The following is a 17515-nucleotide window of genomic DNA, read 5'->3' as shown; positions in this document are numbered from 1 at the left end:
CACACTCTCTTATGGGTGGCCCCGTGCCAGGCTCTGAGGAACGGAGAAGGAGTGAAGCTGGCTTCTGTCCTTGAAGTGCCCCAGTGGCTTGGATGCGGTGTGACATCCCCTGCCTCTGCTCTGTCTCTGCCATTGAAGCAGAGGGGACAGTGAGCAGTCAGCTGGCCATAAGAGACTCTGCCACACACGTCTGGGGGGCAGGCTCGCTTCACACCCACCCCCACTAAAGAGCATCTTATGACCCTGAACTCACGGGCTCAAGCGATCCTCTCACCTCGGCCTCCCAAAGTACTGGGATGACAAGCGTGAGCCGCCACACCCAGCTATTAAAGAGCATCTTATGAAAGGGCTCCTCTGACCCATAAACCTGAACTGCTTCTCACCAAGGCAATCTTCCCCCTCCACCCACCGCTGCAGTGAGTCTAATGTCCCGCCAAATTCATGTCCACCAAGGACCTTAGAATGTGATCTGATTTGGAAGCAGGATACTTACAGACGTAATTGGTTAAAGACGTCGACACGGAATCATCCTAGATTTGGGGTAGGCACTGAAGTCAATGGCTTCTGTCCTCATGAAGACACAGAAAGACACACAGGGAAGAAGGTCATGGGACGCGGAGGCAGAGACTGGAGTGAGGCAGCTCCAAGTCAAGGAACACCGAGGGTGGCTGGAGCCCACCAGAAGCCAGAAGAGGAAGGGGGGATTCTTCCCTACAGCCTTCAGAGGGAGCGGGGCCCTGCAGACACCTGGATTTCACACTTCTGGCTTCCAAAACCTTCAGAGAATACATTTCTATTGTTTTGAGCCACCAAGTTTGGGGTCATTTGTTACAGCAGCCCTGGGAAACTAATACACCCCTTTCTTAAAATCGTCTCTGTTCAGCGAGGCAGAGGAGGCCCAGCCTGGGGCTGCCCCTGGGGTGCAAGCGGCCCTTCCCGCTGCGATGGTACAGGCACGGGGTTAGGTGGAGCCTGGGCTGTCCCTTGTGCAAAGCTGAACTTTGGAGCGTGTGCACACACACACACGTACACACCCACTCACACCCATTCCAAACTTCTAAGAATGATGTGCTGCCAACAAAGGCTGGAAATCTGTCTCTGAACAGGCCGACTCTGTCGGCTCCCGGGGGAGGTTTTCTTGTGGTTTGGGTTGAGGTTTCTTTGCCTTCTGGCACCGGTAAGCTGCAGCGTGAACTATCTCACCAAATTTGGCCAGCCTGAAGTTGAGGCGCTCTTCATCCCTGCTGCCTGAGTACACATGGCACCCTGAGGGTGCTAGTGAGAAGTGCTGGCTTGCTGGCCTGGCAGGACACCCCAACCCGGGAGGCTTCGACTGGACGTTCACAGCATTTTTCTCCCCGCCTTCTTGGCCGGGCGCTGCTGCTGGCTGGACCTGGAGTCCTGTCTCCCTCCTGGCTCTCCTTAAACACTCAAGGGTACTTTTATTCAAAGCCCTTTGAAGTGTTAATAACATAGAACACAAAGCTGCTCAGGCAGGGTGGTGGCTTACACCTGTAATCCCAGCACTTTGGGAGGCCAAGGCAGGTGGATCAACTGAGGTCAGAAGTTCGAGACCAGCCTGGCCAACATGGTGAAACCCCGTCTCTACTAAAAATACAAAAATTAGCCGGGTGTGGGGGCGCACCTATAGTCCCAGCTACTCAGGAGGCTGAGGCAGGAGAATCGCTCGAACCCAAGAGGTGGAGGTTGCAGTGAACTAAAATCTCACCACTGCACTTCAGCCTGGGTGACAGAGCGAGACTCCATCTAAAAATAATAATAATAAATAAATAAAAATAAATAAAACTGCTCCCCAATGCAAGTCTTTCCCTTTCCCCTGCTGGGTGGGGGAGCTGCTAACACTGACCTTGACCTTCCTGTGTCGAGTGGCCACCTCCAGCGCTGGCAGATGGCATGGCGGGGCAGTGTGTGTCATTAGCCACAGGTGGTCTGGGAGTGTCTTCTCATCCTGGCTTTGTCACTAGTTGACTTGGAAACTCCCCTCCCCTTGAGGATCCTCACTTGCTAAAGGAGGGGTAGGTAGGGCAAGACGCTTTCTTGGATCCTCTCTTGAGTGACTTTCCAAGGTGACAGACTCCCTTCTGTGCCATGGAGAAGGATGCTTGTTTCTTCCTCATTCCTACTACACTTGATTGGCACTGCCACGCCCTCGGCTCTGCAGGATGCAGGAAATGGTAAGAAAACCCAGCATGCGGCCCCGTAAGGGAGACGCAATGACAGCAGGAGAAACCAAGTCCCTCTGGGAGGGGCCGTGGAACAGACACGGCCATCACCAAGTGAGGCGCCAGCTGGAGAAGGCACAGAGAGGAGTCTGAAGGGTGGCAAGGAGTGAGCCAGGCAGGAACGGCAGGGGGAAGGAGGGGGCCTGAGAAGATGCTGGGGTAGGGGGTGGCTGTGGGGGTACAGGGAAGGCAGTTGGGTTGGGGTGAGATGGTGAAGGGAGCTTGGACTCCTTCCTGGAGGCCGCCGGGAGCTGGGAGGCGCACACGCAGAGGAGTGCCACGCTCCAGTACTTTCTGTAGGAAGCGTCTTCTGGAAGCGTGGGGTATTCTGGGGCCACTCAAACTCACATTTTCAGCTGACTCAGATAATCTTGCCAGCAGTTTTTCCACTGTCATTTCAATTAAAAAATACCGGGGGCCTGTCTCTCCTCCCTGGCTGCCCTTGGGGTAATCATCAGCAGTACTGGGCACACAGGACTCATGTCTGGACCCAGGGCTCTGGAGCTGTGTCGCCCTCCAGCTTTGGAAGCCCAGGCATGGGCCTTGGGGGTCAACACTCTTAGTCTGAAACCTCTGCCACCGCCCTGCTGCTGCATCTTGAGTCCGTGACTTACACCTCTTGGAGACCCAGCATCCCCACCTCTAAAATGGGCTCAATATTGACCACCAGCACTGGTGCATCACAAATTGGAAAATAAGCTAATACATGTAAAAATACCTAGCACAGTGCCTGGCTTAAAACAAAATGCTGCACACACATAAGCATCTCTTTTGTATGTTACAAATTTGGGGTAGGAACTGAGAGGAGCCGTGGAGGAGACAGGCAGGGGTGGGGGAGAGGCCGTGCAGAGGAGCAGCTGAGGCGTGGGTGGATGGCGGGTGGTGGGTGCTATGCTGTGAATGTTGGAGTTTCTGTGAGTTTGTCTACACAACCACTAAATTTTCCTGCAGCTCAAATCCCAGAAGCAGGAACGCTCATGCTGGCAAACGCAGACTCGGTGTGGGCTTGGGCAACAGCCTGACGTAAGTGGATCTGGCAAGGCCGCGGGAGCTTTGGCAGCCGAGCCCCTGGCGCAGAAGCATCCTCATCAACACAGTGTTGACGGCGCTCCCGGGCCTCTGGCTCATCCCTGTTTCTTAGCAACTGCCCTATTTTGGGGGAACACTGAGTGCCACAGGGAAGCTGGCCTGGAAGCACGTGCAAGACAGGCAGCACCTTCAGTCAACACGCAGCCCCCTGCTCCCAGCAGCCTGGCCCCGATACCAGCTGCCATCTCCCCGCGCAATGTGACCAGATTGGAAGACCTCCATGAGGCGGTTCAGCCACTCCACAGGTCTCTAAGCAGCTTCCAGGACCCAAGCTCGCGAGAGAGGCCCTGGTCATCCCCTGCACCCCCAGGCAATAGCCCCATTGCCATCTGTTATTCATCCAACCATCTGAGAAGCTGCTATGGTAGGAAAGAAAGACACTCAGCAAAACGCACCAGGCCCTCAACACTCATACCCAGGGCTGGGCACAGAGGGCCCCCTCGATCCATAAAACACCCCAAAGGGAGTCCCTAGCATTCCAGGTCTTCCCTAGCATTCCACGACCAACAAACGTGTTCTAGAAAGTGCTGGGATATGAATGCCTGCTGGATGTTTGTTCTTTTTCCACTTTGACAACATCATTGTATCTTTGCAAAATTTATTTTGGAGGAATTAAAGAATTCCACCAGGGCCAGGCTTCTTGGGAGAGGCAGTCAATCTCAGATATGTATTATTAATACTAACATTTTCTTGTCGTGATTGCACACCCAATTTAAAATGAATTATCCAATTAAGTTAAGAAGGTGATGCGTTCTAATTCCAGGAATAGGTTGCCAATGACTTTGTCTTGACTGTTCTCCCTGAAATCCCTTCCAATTAAGTAAAGATTGTTCAGTACATCGTGAGGCTAAGCCAAGAGGTTGCTGTGGAGACGGGTGGATTTTTCATCCTATCACCATTTTCCTCTCTTGATGAGAAGGGAGCCAGCAGAGCTTTCAGCCTCCCCCGGGGTTGAATGTTCACCGCCAGCAAGGACAAAAGGTCTGCTGGACGGAAGAGGATGAGGGGTTGTGAAAGCTTCCAGGTCTCCTTCTGCAACAACAGAGAGAGCCCGTGTCTTCAGCTTCTCGTGAGCAGAAGACAGTTGCCCACCTTATGGGAATACCACAACCCATCCCTTTTCCCTCTCCACCCTCATGCTGAAGGTGTGATAGGGCCAACTCGGCCAGCAGAGAGAAATAGATTCATGGTATCTGGCCAGAAATATCAAGGCTGTATGGTCGGGTGTAAAACGATCCATGCCAAGAACAGTAAGAGGAGACACAGATTTTTATTTCTAAAATGGAAATCTGATCATAGCACTCTCTTGCTTTTTTTAAGAGACAGAGTTTTGCTCTTTCATTCTGTTGCTGAGGCTGGAGTGCAGTCATACAATAAGAGCTCACTGCAGCCTCTACTTCCTGGGCTCAAGTGATCCTCCTGCCTCAGCCTCCCCAGTAAGTAGGAATACAGGTGCGCACAACCATGCCCAGCTAATTTTTTGTCATTTTTGCTTATCTATTATTATTATTAGTTTTTTGTTTTGGGGGGTTTTTGTTTGTTTTTGTAGAAACAAGGCCTCACTATATTGCCCAGGCTGGTCTCAAAACTCCTGGGCTCAAGGAATCTTCTCATCTTGGCCACCCAAAGTACTGGGATTACAGGTGTGAGCATTCCCCGCCCCTCCCCCATCTCTTGTTTTTAACTTTTTTAAATGTATTTTTATTTATTTTGAGATGGAGTCTCGCTCAGTTGCCCAGGCTGCAGTGCAGTGGTGCCATATTGGCTCACTGCAACCTCTGCCTTCCAGGTTCAAGCAATTCTCCTGCCTCAGCCTCCTGAGTAGCTGGGATTTACAGGCACCCACCACCATGCCCAGCTAATTTTTGCATTTTTAGTAGAGACGGGGTTTTCACCATGTTAGCCAGAATGGTCTTGATCTCCTGACCTCATGATCCACCCACCTCGGCCTCCCAAAGTGCTGGGATTACAAGCGTGAGCCACCGTGCCCGGCCAGCTTTTAACTGTTCATTGGCTCTCACCACAGAGTTCCAACCCTTTAGCATGATACACTCTACACACCATTCCCCACTCACTTTTCCAACCCCATCTTGCCCTCACTCCCAAGATACTCTGTGCTTGAACGGTCAAACTCATCCACACATCCCTGCCTTTACTCACACTGTTCCCTTCTTGGTATATCCCTTCCTAACTTTTTTCAGCCGGGTAAACTCATTCTCATTCCTTAAGATCCAGATCGAGTGTCTTGACCTCCGGAGACCTTCTCTCTGCCTCTACTTCCCTCCCTGCTCTCCCGGAAGGCCCCCACATTTGCCACGCCAGCACTTTACACGGGGTTCTCTACTAAAATTGGTTTCATGTCTGTCTCCCCGACCAGCCGCTGAGCCCCTCAGGAGGAGGGAGGTATGTTTTCAAAGGGATGGCTGGATGGTGAGGAAAAGGCAGAGGTGAAAGGAGAGGCTGTGTCAACTGGACGTGGATGTATAATTAAAAAGCCTAGGCCAGGTGCTGTGGCTCATGCCTGTAATCCCAGCGCTTTGGGAGGCTGAGGCGGGCAGATCACCTGAGGTCAGGAATTCAAGACTAGTCTGGTGAAACCCCATCTCTACTAAAAATACAAAAACTAGCTGGGAATGGTGGGACACACCTGTAATCCCAGCTACTCGCGAGGCTGAGGCAGGAGAATCACTTGACCTGGGAGGCAGAGGTTGCAGTGTGCTGAGATCGCACCACTGCACTCCAGTCTGGGCGACAGGAGTGAAACTGTGTCTCCAAAAAAAAAGGCTTATTCAAGAAGTGGTTAATGCTGTGAATCCCAGCAGGAATTCCTGCCCCTCAGGCTTGGTCCATAAGGTGCCTGGCAGTTGTCAAGGCCAGTGACAGAAATGCTCTGGGCATTGGCCCCGCTATTCTCTCTACTCTAAGATGAAGGGTCCATCTGTCTGATGTTAAGGAGTGAAAGAGTTTTTAGCTTGTTAATAAATAAAATCTCTGAAAAAGATCCTTACTGTTACTTCAGGTTATAAAAGTACCTTCTGGAAGACTCAGTTTAAACCTAAGGAAAAAAATAAAAAACTTATCCAAAAATTCACACCATCAGAACTACAGTAACAAACCCATCTCCTAGGGCTCAAAGCGAGACCAAGGGAAAAAGCTGTTTGACAGAGACGAAGTGTAAAATGCCCAGGCCTCGATTAAATGTCCTGTTTAGGCCTCTACGGACTCTGGTTTCTGTCCCTCACGGGCTCAGCCACGAGGGCCTCCCATGACCTGTGTGTTTCTCAAATGAAACAGGGGCCTTTCATCCATACCCGGGTTGCAAAACATGCCGCTCCCTGGACGGGGCATCACTCCGTTCTTGGAATTCTAATTGGGTTTGCCCCGTAGCCTCTTCAAAAGCTTAACTGGGGGAAGCAGTTCCCTGGCGGAGCTCGGCTGCGGAACCCCGGCCCTCCAGACTTTCCCTGCACCTGCGTCACGCGCACTCCACAGAACTGCAGGTGCAGGAAGGAGCCTCTGAGCACAGGGATCAGAGCCTCCAATCCCAGCACTGCCAATCCGGGATTGGCGCCCCCGGGGTCGCCTTTTCTTCCCATTTAAGTCATCTATTAAAATCATGTGCACTTCGAGGCCAAGGAGCTGCTCAATTCCCAGCAACTCTGAATCCCCCCCAAGGCAGGACTTGTCTTGGGTGGACCCGTCTCCGTCCTGGGGACTTGGCTCAGCGATGTGTCTTTGATTCTACTGTCACACCTGTCACAGAGTCTAGTATTGTACCTGCTGCAGAATCTAGGTGCTGTGCCTGTCGTGGGGAGCAGTTTCCTTTTAGGATTTGCTGAATCGAATCATCACTTACAGAGGGAAACCAACACTGTCCTTTTAAGTGTAATTTCGAAAATCTAAACAAAAAGCCCAGCAGTGTCTGAAATACAGTCATGCATCACTTAACGATGAGGCTACGTTCTGAGAAATGCGTTGCTGGGCAATTTCGTTGTTGTGCGAGCATCATAGCATGTACTTGCACAAACCTGGAGGGTCTAGCCTATCACATACCAAGGCTATGCTATATGCTCTTAGGCTACAAACCTGTACAGCACGTTACTGTACTGAATACTGTATGTAGGCAGCTGTAATATAATAGTAAGTATGTATGTATCTCAATGTATCTAAATGTAGAAAAGGTACAGTAAAAATATGGAATTACAGTCTTATGGGACCGCTGTTATATATGTGGCCCATTGTGGACCAGAACGTTATGTGGTACATGACTGTATTATGGAGGTGTTACAGGGTGAATTTTGTCCTTCCCCAACTATGCTGACGTCCTAATCCCTAATACCTGCGACTAGGACCTTATTTAGACAGGGGTCTTTACAGATGTAACCAAGTTAAGATGAGGTCATAATGCATTAAGGTGGGCCCTAATCCAATGACCGGTATCCTCATAAGAAGAGGAAAATCGGCCAGGCACGGTGGCTCAAGCCTGTTATCCCAGCACTTTGGGAGGATGAGGCGGGCAGATCACAAGGTCAGGAGTTCAAAACCAGCCTAGCCAACATATTGAAACCCCATCTCTACTAAAAACACAAAAATTAGCCAGGTGTGGTGGCACATGCCTGTAGTCCCAGCTACTCGGGAGGCTGAGGCAGGAGACTCCCTTGAACCTGGGAGGCAGTTTGCAGTGAGCTGAGACCATGCCATTGCACTCCAGCCTGGGTGACAGAGCGAGACTCTGTCTCAAAAAGAAAAAAAAGCAAAATCTGGACACACAGAACGGGGAGAATATCATGTGATGACGGGGGCAGCGATCCGAGTGAGGCCGCTGCAAGCCAAGGCACGCCAGGGACTGCTGGCAAGCGTGGGGCTGGGGAGAGGCCAGGAAAGAGTCCACCCGAGTCAGAGGGAGCACAGCTCTGCTGACACCCTGGCTCTGGACATCTGGCCTCCAGAATTGTGAGACAACACATTTCTGTTGTTTTAAGCCATCTACAGTTTGTGGTCATCTGATCTGGCAGCCCTAGGAAACTACAGGACAATAAACAAAAAGCAATGACTGCTTTTTTTGTTGTTGTTTATCACTCATTAATATCAACTTTCATGACATAAATTGGGTGCATTTGAGTAGTGGACATATCAGTGTTTTATCCATTTGCTCACTCATCTAGCATTTACTAAGCAACTAATACACACCAGACCCTGTCCGAGGTACCAGAGCGACAAAAGTGGTGCAGCCAGAAGGCCACGATGAAGGCAGCTATATACAGACAGCTACGACACAATACAGTCAGTTTTATAAATACGCATAACTGGAATGATGAGCCTTCACTGAGTAGGTGCCTGATACTGTGCTAAGCACCTTATCCATGTCATCTTATCATCTCTTTCCACCCTCACGCAGTCCGACAAGGAAGGGTGCTGTTCCCATCGCCACTTTCCAGTGGGTGAACTGAGACTCTGAGGTTGAGGGACAGCTGGACTCTAACCTCGAGGGCTCTGGATACCAAGCTCCCACCAGTCACTAGGACAGTCCAGAAGGTGGAGACTGGCTCCAACTGCAGGTGCTCAGAGAAGTGCCAGGGCTTTGATTCAGAGCGGTGAGGGAGAGTCATTTAAATAAGAAAGCATCTCCACAGTTGAATTTTCAGAACAGATTAAATATATGAAAATAAGCAACTGAGGAAGGAAACTGTTGTCATCTGTCTTCAGTCATTAAAAAGCACGACAAAGTGCTCCTGATAGGTCCTCAGTGCAAAGGGCCATTATACTCAGATCCGGCGTTTCCCTATCTCCACGTGCCTGAGCAGCAACACGGCAACAAAGGTTTTGATCTTTTTTTTTTTTTTTTTTTTTTTTTTGACACAGAGTCTCGCTCTGTAGCCAGGCTGGAGGGCAGTGGCGCAATCTCGGCTCACTGCAACCTCTGCCTCCCGGGTTCAAGTGATTCTCCTGCCTCAGCCTCTGGAGTAACTGGGACCACAGGTGCGCACCACCACGCCCAGCTAATTTTTGTATTTTTAGTAGAGACGGGGTTTCACCATGTTGGCCAGGCTGGTCTCGATCTCTTGACCTCATGATCCACCCACCTTGGCCTCCCAAAGTGCTAGGATTACAGGCGTGAGCCACCGTGCTCGGCCTCTTCTTTTTTTAATAAATTGTGCTAAATTTTTTTAAAAGAGACAGGGGTCTCGCTATGTTGCCCAGGCTGGACTTGAACTCCTGAGCTCAAGTGATGCTCCCAGTTTCTAATTTTCTTGTTTGCACTGTCTGAAATGTTCAAATTAGTGATAGAGAAACTGTCATCTGTATTGTTATTCTGACTCATGCTTCATTGTGCCTACCCTGTTTGGGGCCCTGTTCTCAGCCCTGCACACGTGTGAACACAGTGAATCCCACCACAGCCCCACAGTGTAGACTCTACTATTAGACCCACTTTACAGAAAAGGAAGCTGAGACTCAGAGAGATTAGGCAACACGGCCACAGTCATGGAGCTGGATTCAAACCCAGATGATCTAGGCTGGAGCTCAGGCTGTAACTACCTCGCTATTATAATCTGAGAGGGGAGGAAAAGAACACTCTTAGGAGGAGCAATGATTAAAGTGCCTCAGCCCCAACCTGACCAGATGGGCACAGGGACGACCCTCCTCTGGGGCCTTCTTTCTGCAAGTTTGCACACATTTTCCACTTTTTTCTCTGCTAAAAATATAACATATATAAAAATAATGATATTCTCATGTTTGTCTACTCAAGTGGGATAAATTCCCTATTAGGACAAACCCAGGAATGTGCAGTTGCAGCCAAGAGGGAAGAAATGACAGCTAGCAAAGGACAGGAGAGATGATGGGAAAAAGGATGCAGCCGCCGAGTTCCGCAGCTACCTGATTTCTGCACTGAAAGGCTCTGGATGAATGTTAGTGAGGAAGAGGAGGAGGACACCGAGAACGAAGAGAACACTAAAAGGCAAACGGTCAGGCTGAGCTGTACGTGACGCTGAGAAACGCACGCGGTTCCGGGCAGCTCGAAGTTCAGGGTGGCACACACGGCAGTGGCCCAGGTGGCTTCGCATCCACAAAGACTCTGCTCCAATCTGTCTCTCAAGTGAGAGGCCGAGCCACTTCAGACTGCCATTTCTGTGAGTCGAAAACGGTCACAGACTGGCAATGCACACAGTCAACTTACACCTATCATCACAGAGTGAAACGGAAGGAAGAAACTGGTCATCGAAAAATGTCAAATAGAGTGTAGTTTTCGTCATCTTTTTTTGACATGCCTCCTCTTCCTCCCTCTTTCTCCATCCCCTTTTTTTCCTCTCCCCTCCATTTCCCTCACTCATCTCTTTTCTTCTCATCTTCCTCCCGCTCTCCTTTTCTTTTTAAACTGTATTAAGAGTCTAACTTTCCATCTTGCTCATCACTTGAGAGCATTTTATAAGAATCAGCCATGTGTGCACATGTATGCGTGTGCACATGTGTGTGCATATGGCAATGGCCACGTGTGCATGTGGATGTGTGTGTGCAAGTGGGTCTGTGCCTGTGTGCATGTGCATATGCATGTGTGTGCACATGTGTACATCTGTGTGGACACGTGTACATCTGTGTGTGCATATGAGCATGGGTGTGCACATGTGTACATGTGTGTGTGCATGTGGACATGTGTGTGCATGTGGGCATGGGTGTGTACATGTGTACATCTGTGTGTGCATGTGGGTATGTGTGTGCATGTGGGCATGGCTGTGTACATGTGTACATCTGTGTGTACATGTGCACATCTGTGTGTACATGTGTACATCTGTGTGTGCATGTGGGCGTGTGTACATGTGTACATCTGTGTGTGCATGTGGGCATGTGTGTGCGTGTGGACGTCTGTGTGTGCATGTGTACATCTGTGTGTACATGTGTTCCTCTGTGTGTGCATGTGGGCATGTGTGCATGTGGACATCTGTGTATGCATGTGGACAAGTATGTGTGCATGTGGACAGGTGTGTATGTGTATACGTGTGTGTGTGTGTGTGTGTGTGTGCATGTGGACAGGTATATCTGTAGAAGGAAAGACATGGAGCAATTTCTTCTGGTGGCCAAAGTCTACATGATACAACAGGATAGGAGGCCGCTCCTGCCCTTAGTGCCAGCTCCAGCTCGATGCTTGGGGCTGCTCAAAGGTCATGTGTCCAGCCCCCATGCTCTGCCTGGCAAGAGAGAAAGGGGCAGTGCAGGCAGGCAGGCCACACCAGCCACCCGGACTCCTGACCTTGGGCTCTACCTGATGCACATCGTTTGCTGGGATTTTTCAGTACTGAATTTGTTTCTTTCCTTTTTTTTTTTTCTCTTTAAGAGACAGGATCTCCCTCTATTGCCCAAGTTGGAGTGCAGTGGTGCAATCAGAGCTCACTGCAGTCTCAAACTCCCAGGCTCAAATGATCCTCCCACCTCAGCCTCCCAAGTAGCTGAGACTACAGGCATGCACTTCCACACTCGGCTAATTTTTAATTCTTTGTTACAACAGGGTCTCACCATCTTGCCCAGGCTGGTCTCAGACTCCTGGACTCAAGTGATCCTCCTGCCTCAGCCTCCCAAAGTGCTGGGATTAGGTGTGAGGCACTATGCCCAGCCTGAGGCTCTTCGTAAGAAACAAAACTTCTTAGGTTGTAATACCCTTTGGACAGCCTGACTGCCTACCTGGAACTTAAGACATTCAAAGGCAAAGGAAATGAATGGCCCAGAAGGCAGGGTGTGTGTGTGCCTTTTGGCTGGGAACCCGGGTGGACCAGCTAGGTTCAAATCCGGGCTCTGCTGCTCACTGGCTGTGTGCACCTGGGCAGGTTTCTCATCCAAGCTTCCACGTTCTCACGTGTATAAGGAGGATGATGACAGCAGCACCTGTCTATGGGGTTGTAGTAAAGTTTAAAGAAGACAAGCGGAAGAAGTGCTCAGCACAGCACCTTAGACGTCTAACAGAAAGTGCCAGAACATACTTGTTGACTGAAGGCTATGAAACTGCTCTCTCAAGAGATTGTAAAATCTGCCCAAGGGAGATAAGATGTAGTTTATACAGGAATGGCTTTGCTAATTTTGTGAGCAGTCATTTCCAGCCCAGGACATCCCTTCATGCTAAAGAGACACAACCCTTAAGCCCCCAGGCCCAGGCCAGGGAAGAGATGAGTCAAGTCCCAGACACAGAGGGAGGACTTCTTTTTTTGACACCTTGATTGAAAACAATGAAAATGCTTTTTGAGTCTCAAAGCCCATCTTTTAGGCACTCAGCCAGCAGGCAACGGGAGTGCTTTCCTTCAGCGGCCCCAGTTCCCACTGCAGAACTTAGAACCTGGGAAAACACGCCAAACAATAAGCCATCTGCGAGGCTTTCAGACAGTGCAATTTGCAAGAAGTGCTTTTATATCTTAGTAGGACTCTGCAGTAAGTCAGGATTAATTAATTACTACATTAAAGGAGAGCACCTTTAGCATTTCAATGACATAATCACATGCAATTACGATCATATAAAGGAACACTTTATAATTAATGATGTCTCTACTTCCTGAAATGTATAATCCTTATGTCTTGAATTCCAAAGAGGTTGGCAGACGGCAGGCCCTAAATATAGATCAGGAACTAATATTTAAATCAGTTTTTAATTTACCTTTTAACATGAACAATAAAACCAGAACAAAAGCTTACCATTATCATGGCTCTATGCCTTTATGTCTTAGGGGCTAAATATTCAGCAACAACAGATTCAAACTGAAATGGCTAACAATTACAGGCCTGAAATGGTTCTCCTAAATAGCAATAATTTTGCCCTAGCAAGCACATTAAAACTGCTTTTCCAGAAATGCATTAAAACTCACTCCAACTGTCCTGGTTTTGGCAACTACGCTATATTATCACTTATCAAAGAACTCTGCCTCATCTCTACGACTTAAAAATGAACATGTTTTTTCTTCCAATTAGGGAAGTTTCCCATGAAGTTGCAAGCACCACATACCAAGCAGTGTTCTAAGTACTTACCATGTAATGGCTTGGTCGGTCATCACGACAATCCTGAGACAGGATTCCTATTCCTATTATTATTCCTATGCTGATTCCTGTTTTATAAATGAGGATACTGAGGCACTGAATTGTTAAAAAAATAATCTGCCAAAGCTACCACCTTCCAGGAAAGATCCCTTTAATTGAACCACAAACCAGACAGGATAAACAGACTTTCCGGATTTTAACACGCGTCGTGTCATGCAAGCAATTCAACATGAGGAAAGCCCCAGAGCCTGCCTGCATCTCATTTCTATTGTTAGCAAAGTTCTTCAGCAAGCTCAGACGAAAATGCAGAAGAAACAAAATGTGACCCTCAGTAATATCCAAAGGGCGTCCAGAGGGTGGGGAAAATCCCTACAGCACAGCTTTTCCCCAAAAAGAAGGTATATACACTGCCCCTATTTTATTTTCTAATTTGATTCATAGCACGCTATTATCTTCTTTCATCAGTGAACAACGCAGAAGGGATTCCACCCTCCCCAAGACGGCCCCATGCAAGGTCAAGGGTTTACCTTGTCATAATAGTATCGCAGGGCTCTGCTCAGCTTATCATAGTTCATATTTGTTTTGTTTTTTCGGAGTCCCCACAGCTTGGCCACTTCTTCTGCTTTGAGGAGCTTGAATTCACCATCGTTCGAGGTCCAGCAGATCAAATGCTCATGTTTCTGATCCAGCAGCAACTGCAACAGGAACTGCCACAGCGTGATTGCACTCTCCATACCTGTGGGGAGAGGAGGCCAGGTTAGAGCTGCTGGTCACGATGCTGACCAAACTTGGTGGGGAGAGAGGGGGCTTCAGAATGGGCAACTCAGCTGTCCCCTCCTTCCCCCAGTGAACCTAATAAAAAGCAGCTTTCACTTCCATCTCAAGGGGCCACTCTGAACCAGGAGCTTCCTGGCTGCATTTCTGTAAGCAGCCACAATTCAGAAACACATGGAGGCCCTGTGGTCCTCCTCTATTCACCACATATGTCCCCGCGAGTGACAGCAATGCATGGGGAATGATGCGGAACAATGATTAATGACATGACCACTTGCAGAACGGGTCCGCATTCAAACCGTTCCCCACTTAACACAAGTGTCTATTCCCGCCCATCCTATCAATTTCTTTGTGGGTCCGTGGTATAGTTTGGATGTGTGTCCCCGCCCAAATCTCATGTTGAACTGTAATCCTCAACATTGGAGGTGGGGCCTGGTGGGAAGTGACTGGATCCTAAGGGTGGATTTCTCATGAATGGTTTAGCATCATCCCCCTTGGTACCACACTTGAGTTAGTGACTGAGTTCTCATGAGATCTGGTCATTTAACAGTGTGTGGCACCTTGACCCTCGCTCTCTTGCTCTTGCTCCGGCCATGTGACATGCCTGCTCCCCCTTTGCCTTCTGCCATGATTGCAGGTTTCCTGAGGCCTCCCCAGAAACCCAGCAGATGCCAGCATCCTGCTTCCTGTACGGCCTGCAGAACTGTGAGCCAATTAAACCGCTTTTCTTTATAAATTATACAGCCTTGGGTATTTCCCTATAGCAATGTGAGAAAGAACTAATATAGTCGGTCTCTAACTAAAATGCTGGACCCCATACTTTATACAGGTGCCTGGAATATCTCTCCTGTGGTTGCGGTATATGTCTAAGTGTAACTGCCTTTCCTACTATGATGAGCTTCACGAGGAAGGGACTTTGCTGGATTACTTTGTATTGCCAGCACTCTGATAACCCATACAATGCTCAAAGCTGCCCAGTCCGTGGATGCTTGTGAAACCAAACAATCACTGCCAACTGCAGAGACCTTCCCTTTCCCGGCACTCACCATGCTGCAGGTCAAAGCCCACCATCACAGGTGCACAGATGGGAAAAGCAATTTCTCCCATGAAGAGACAAAAACTTATACAATGTTGTCATTTTCCTTCAACTCTGGTGTGAACTTTTTAAATGCTATTCCTTCTGGCTAAAATGCTGTTCCTTAGCTTTGGAGCCTGGTGAACTCTCTCATCCATTGTGAACCAGCTCAAATAGGGCCTTCTCAAGGAAATTTTTCCCCACTCCTGGGCAGTTTCTCAATTTCAGGCATTTGAGGACTTTCGTGACAATAGGTATTGATTCTAAGTACTACTACTACTAATAATCCATTTGTGTTATCAATCCTCATTACATTTAAAAAAAGGTGGTTAGACTGGCCTCAAAAGCTTTGCCACAGATCAACTGTTGTGAGTGGCACAGAGAGCTAGGGATCATCCCCTTGGATGGGAGGGAGACACTGCAGTCCTGGTGGGCAGGGGGCGGGAGACTGAAGCTGGAGTGACCGCAATCCAGGGGGCAGCTCTGGGAGAACTGGAAGCCAGAATAATTGCCTTGGGGAGGGTTATTTGTACCAACATTGTCAACCCCACAACTCCTCTCAATTAAAGGAACGTAGACTAGGAGTGCTCTCCAATTACCCACAGGGCATTTTATTTAGGGCTCTTTAAAGGGGATATTCTTTACAGAAATCAGTATTAACCACAATGGTCTGTAAGACAGTCCTTTCACTGCTGGGTCAAAACCACCTCTGCATCTCACAAATCTTGCAAGCCCCCACTTTGCTGGGATGCATGGCAGCTGACGAGCCCCAACTCCTCCTATGAACCACCCTTCTGATGACTTGGATATGAGCCACAACTTTCTTCTCTTCACTGGCACTAAGAACAGCTTACAGTTGTCGCAAATTCTTGAGATTTTCTTGGCCAAACACATCAGTCAGCTTTAACGTATCTTTGAAACTTTAAGTGCCTGCTCAGATGAATCTGCTCCTAAGGGCAGAAGGCTGCCGGTGGGTTTGGAGGTCTGCAGGGAAGGGACTGTTGGGCCTCTGCTCACATGCCAGGTGGGAAAGTGGTCGGCCACCGCCACCCTCCACTTTTAACTGACATCACGTTCCGAATGGGACAGGAGGGCAGCAGAAACATCTATCCATGTATTTTACACTTAGCATTTCCACCTGCCTGGCCTCCTCGGAGCTTCTTGTGCATCACAGAATCACTTTTCATTGCAATCCAACCCCGTGTGTCAGAGACCATGTTCTGGGCATGACTTACGAGAACGCATATGGCAGACTTGTTAAATGTTCTCAACTGCCCTCTCCTTAGGTGACTGTGTAGCCCTGCACTGGAGTGGCTGTGGGAGGAGTGCTGACATTGGGGCTTTGCCATGTGATTGCATTTGGCCAGGAGACTGACACGGGGAAGTGACAGCATCCCATTGCCGAGCTGGGCTCTTGGAGGCATCATAAGTTGGCACTTTTCCTCCTGTGCTATGCTGCCAGGAAGCTGCTACCCCAGAACGAGACACATGGAGGTGACCTGAACTCAACCCGAAGTCCGAAGCCAAGCCCCACCTGCCCATCATCTGAAGCAGCATCTGTGACACTGACTTGTGAGAAAAATAAATGCCACTGTAAGCCAGTGATCTTGGGGCAACTGGTTACGCAGCACCACTGCGGCAAAAGCTGACTATTAAAATACATGATGTCTTTGTTTAAAAAAAAAAAAATTCTCCCTTTGCTGGGGTGCCATTATCTTTACGCTCTAGAGCTTGTGTTCAAAATCACGAGAAAGGCCGGCTATGGTGGCTCACGCCTGTAATCCCAGCACTTTGGGAGGCTGAGGCAGGTGGATTACCTGAGGTCAGGAGTTCAAGACCAGCCTGGCCAACATGATGAAATCCCATCTCTACTAAACATACAAAAAATCAGCTGGGCGTGGTGGCCCGCGCTTATAATCCCAACTACTTGGGAGGCTGAGGCAGGAGAATAGCTTGAACCCAGGAAGCAGAGATTGCAGTGAGCCAAGATTACGCCACTGCACTCCAGCCTGGACAACAAGAGCAAAACTCCATCTCAAAAAAAAAAAAAAAAAAAAAAATCATGAAAAAGTATGCTACTAGGTGTGGAGGGATCGGCTGATCACATTTTTACTCAGAGGCCACACATGGGCTAAGTGGCAGCCATGGGTGCTATGGCCATAGCCTCAGGCAAAGGTAGTAGAGAAAGAAAAAGGACAGGTGAAAGAGTACAAAGGGAACAGGCAGAGGAGCAGCGGTGGGGATGGGGACCTACTGCTTCAGGGCCTCCCAGATTTCTGGAATAAAGGAACTCGCCTAGAGAAGGAAAGAGCTGTTCACTAAG

The 17515-nt window shown here is 49.0% G+C and overlaps 1 protein-coding gene across 6 annotated transcripts in view; it reads right to left on the bottom strand.

The window, feature by feature from the left end:
• ELK3 (ETS transcription factor ELK3) overlaps nt 1-17515 on the bottom strand; it is a 76016-nt gene that overhangs the window by 32452 nt on the left and 26049 nt on the right. For all 6 annotated transcript variants that reach the window (XM_055239357.2, XM_055239355.2, XM_055239361.2 and 3 more), the window contains one exon: nt 13871-14079. In XM_055239357.2, coding sequence (XP_055095332.1) covers nt 13871-14077 — 207 coding nt within the window. In that variant the 5' untranslated portion in view covers nt 14078-14079. The remainder of the gene's footprint in view (nt 1-13870; nt 14080-17515) is intronic.

This window comes from Symphalangus syndactylus, chromosome 13 (genome assembly GCF_028878055.3).
Source record: "Symphalangus syndactylus isolate Jambi chromosome 13, NHGRI_mSymSyn1-v2.1_pri, whole genome shotgun sequence".
Lineage (NCBI taxonomy): Eukaryota > Metazoa > Chordata > Mammalia > Primates > Hylobatidae > Symphalangus > Symphalangus syndactylus.
The sequence above is the reverse complement of the archived record's forward strand: the minus strand, read 5'-3'. Positions and strand labels throughout refer to the sequence as shown.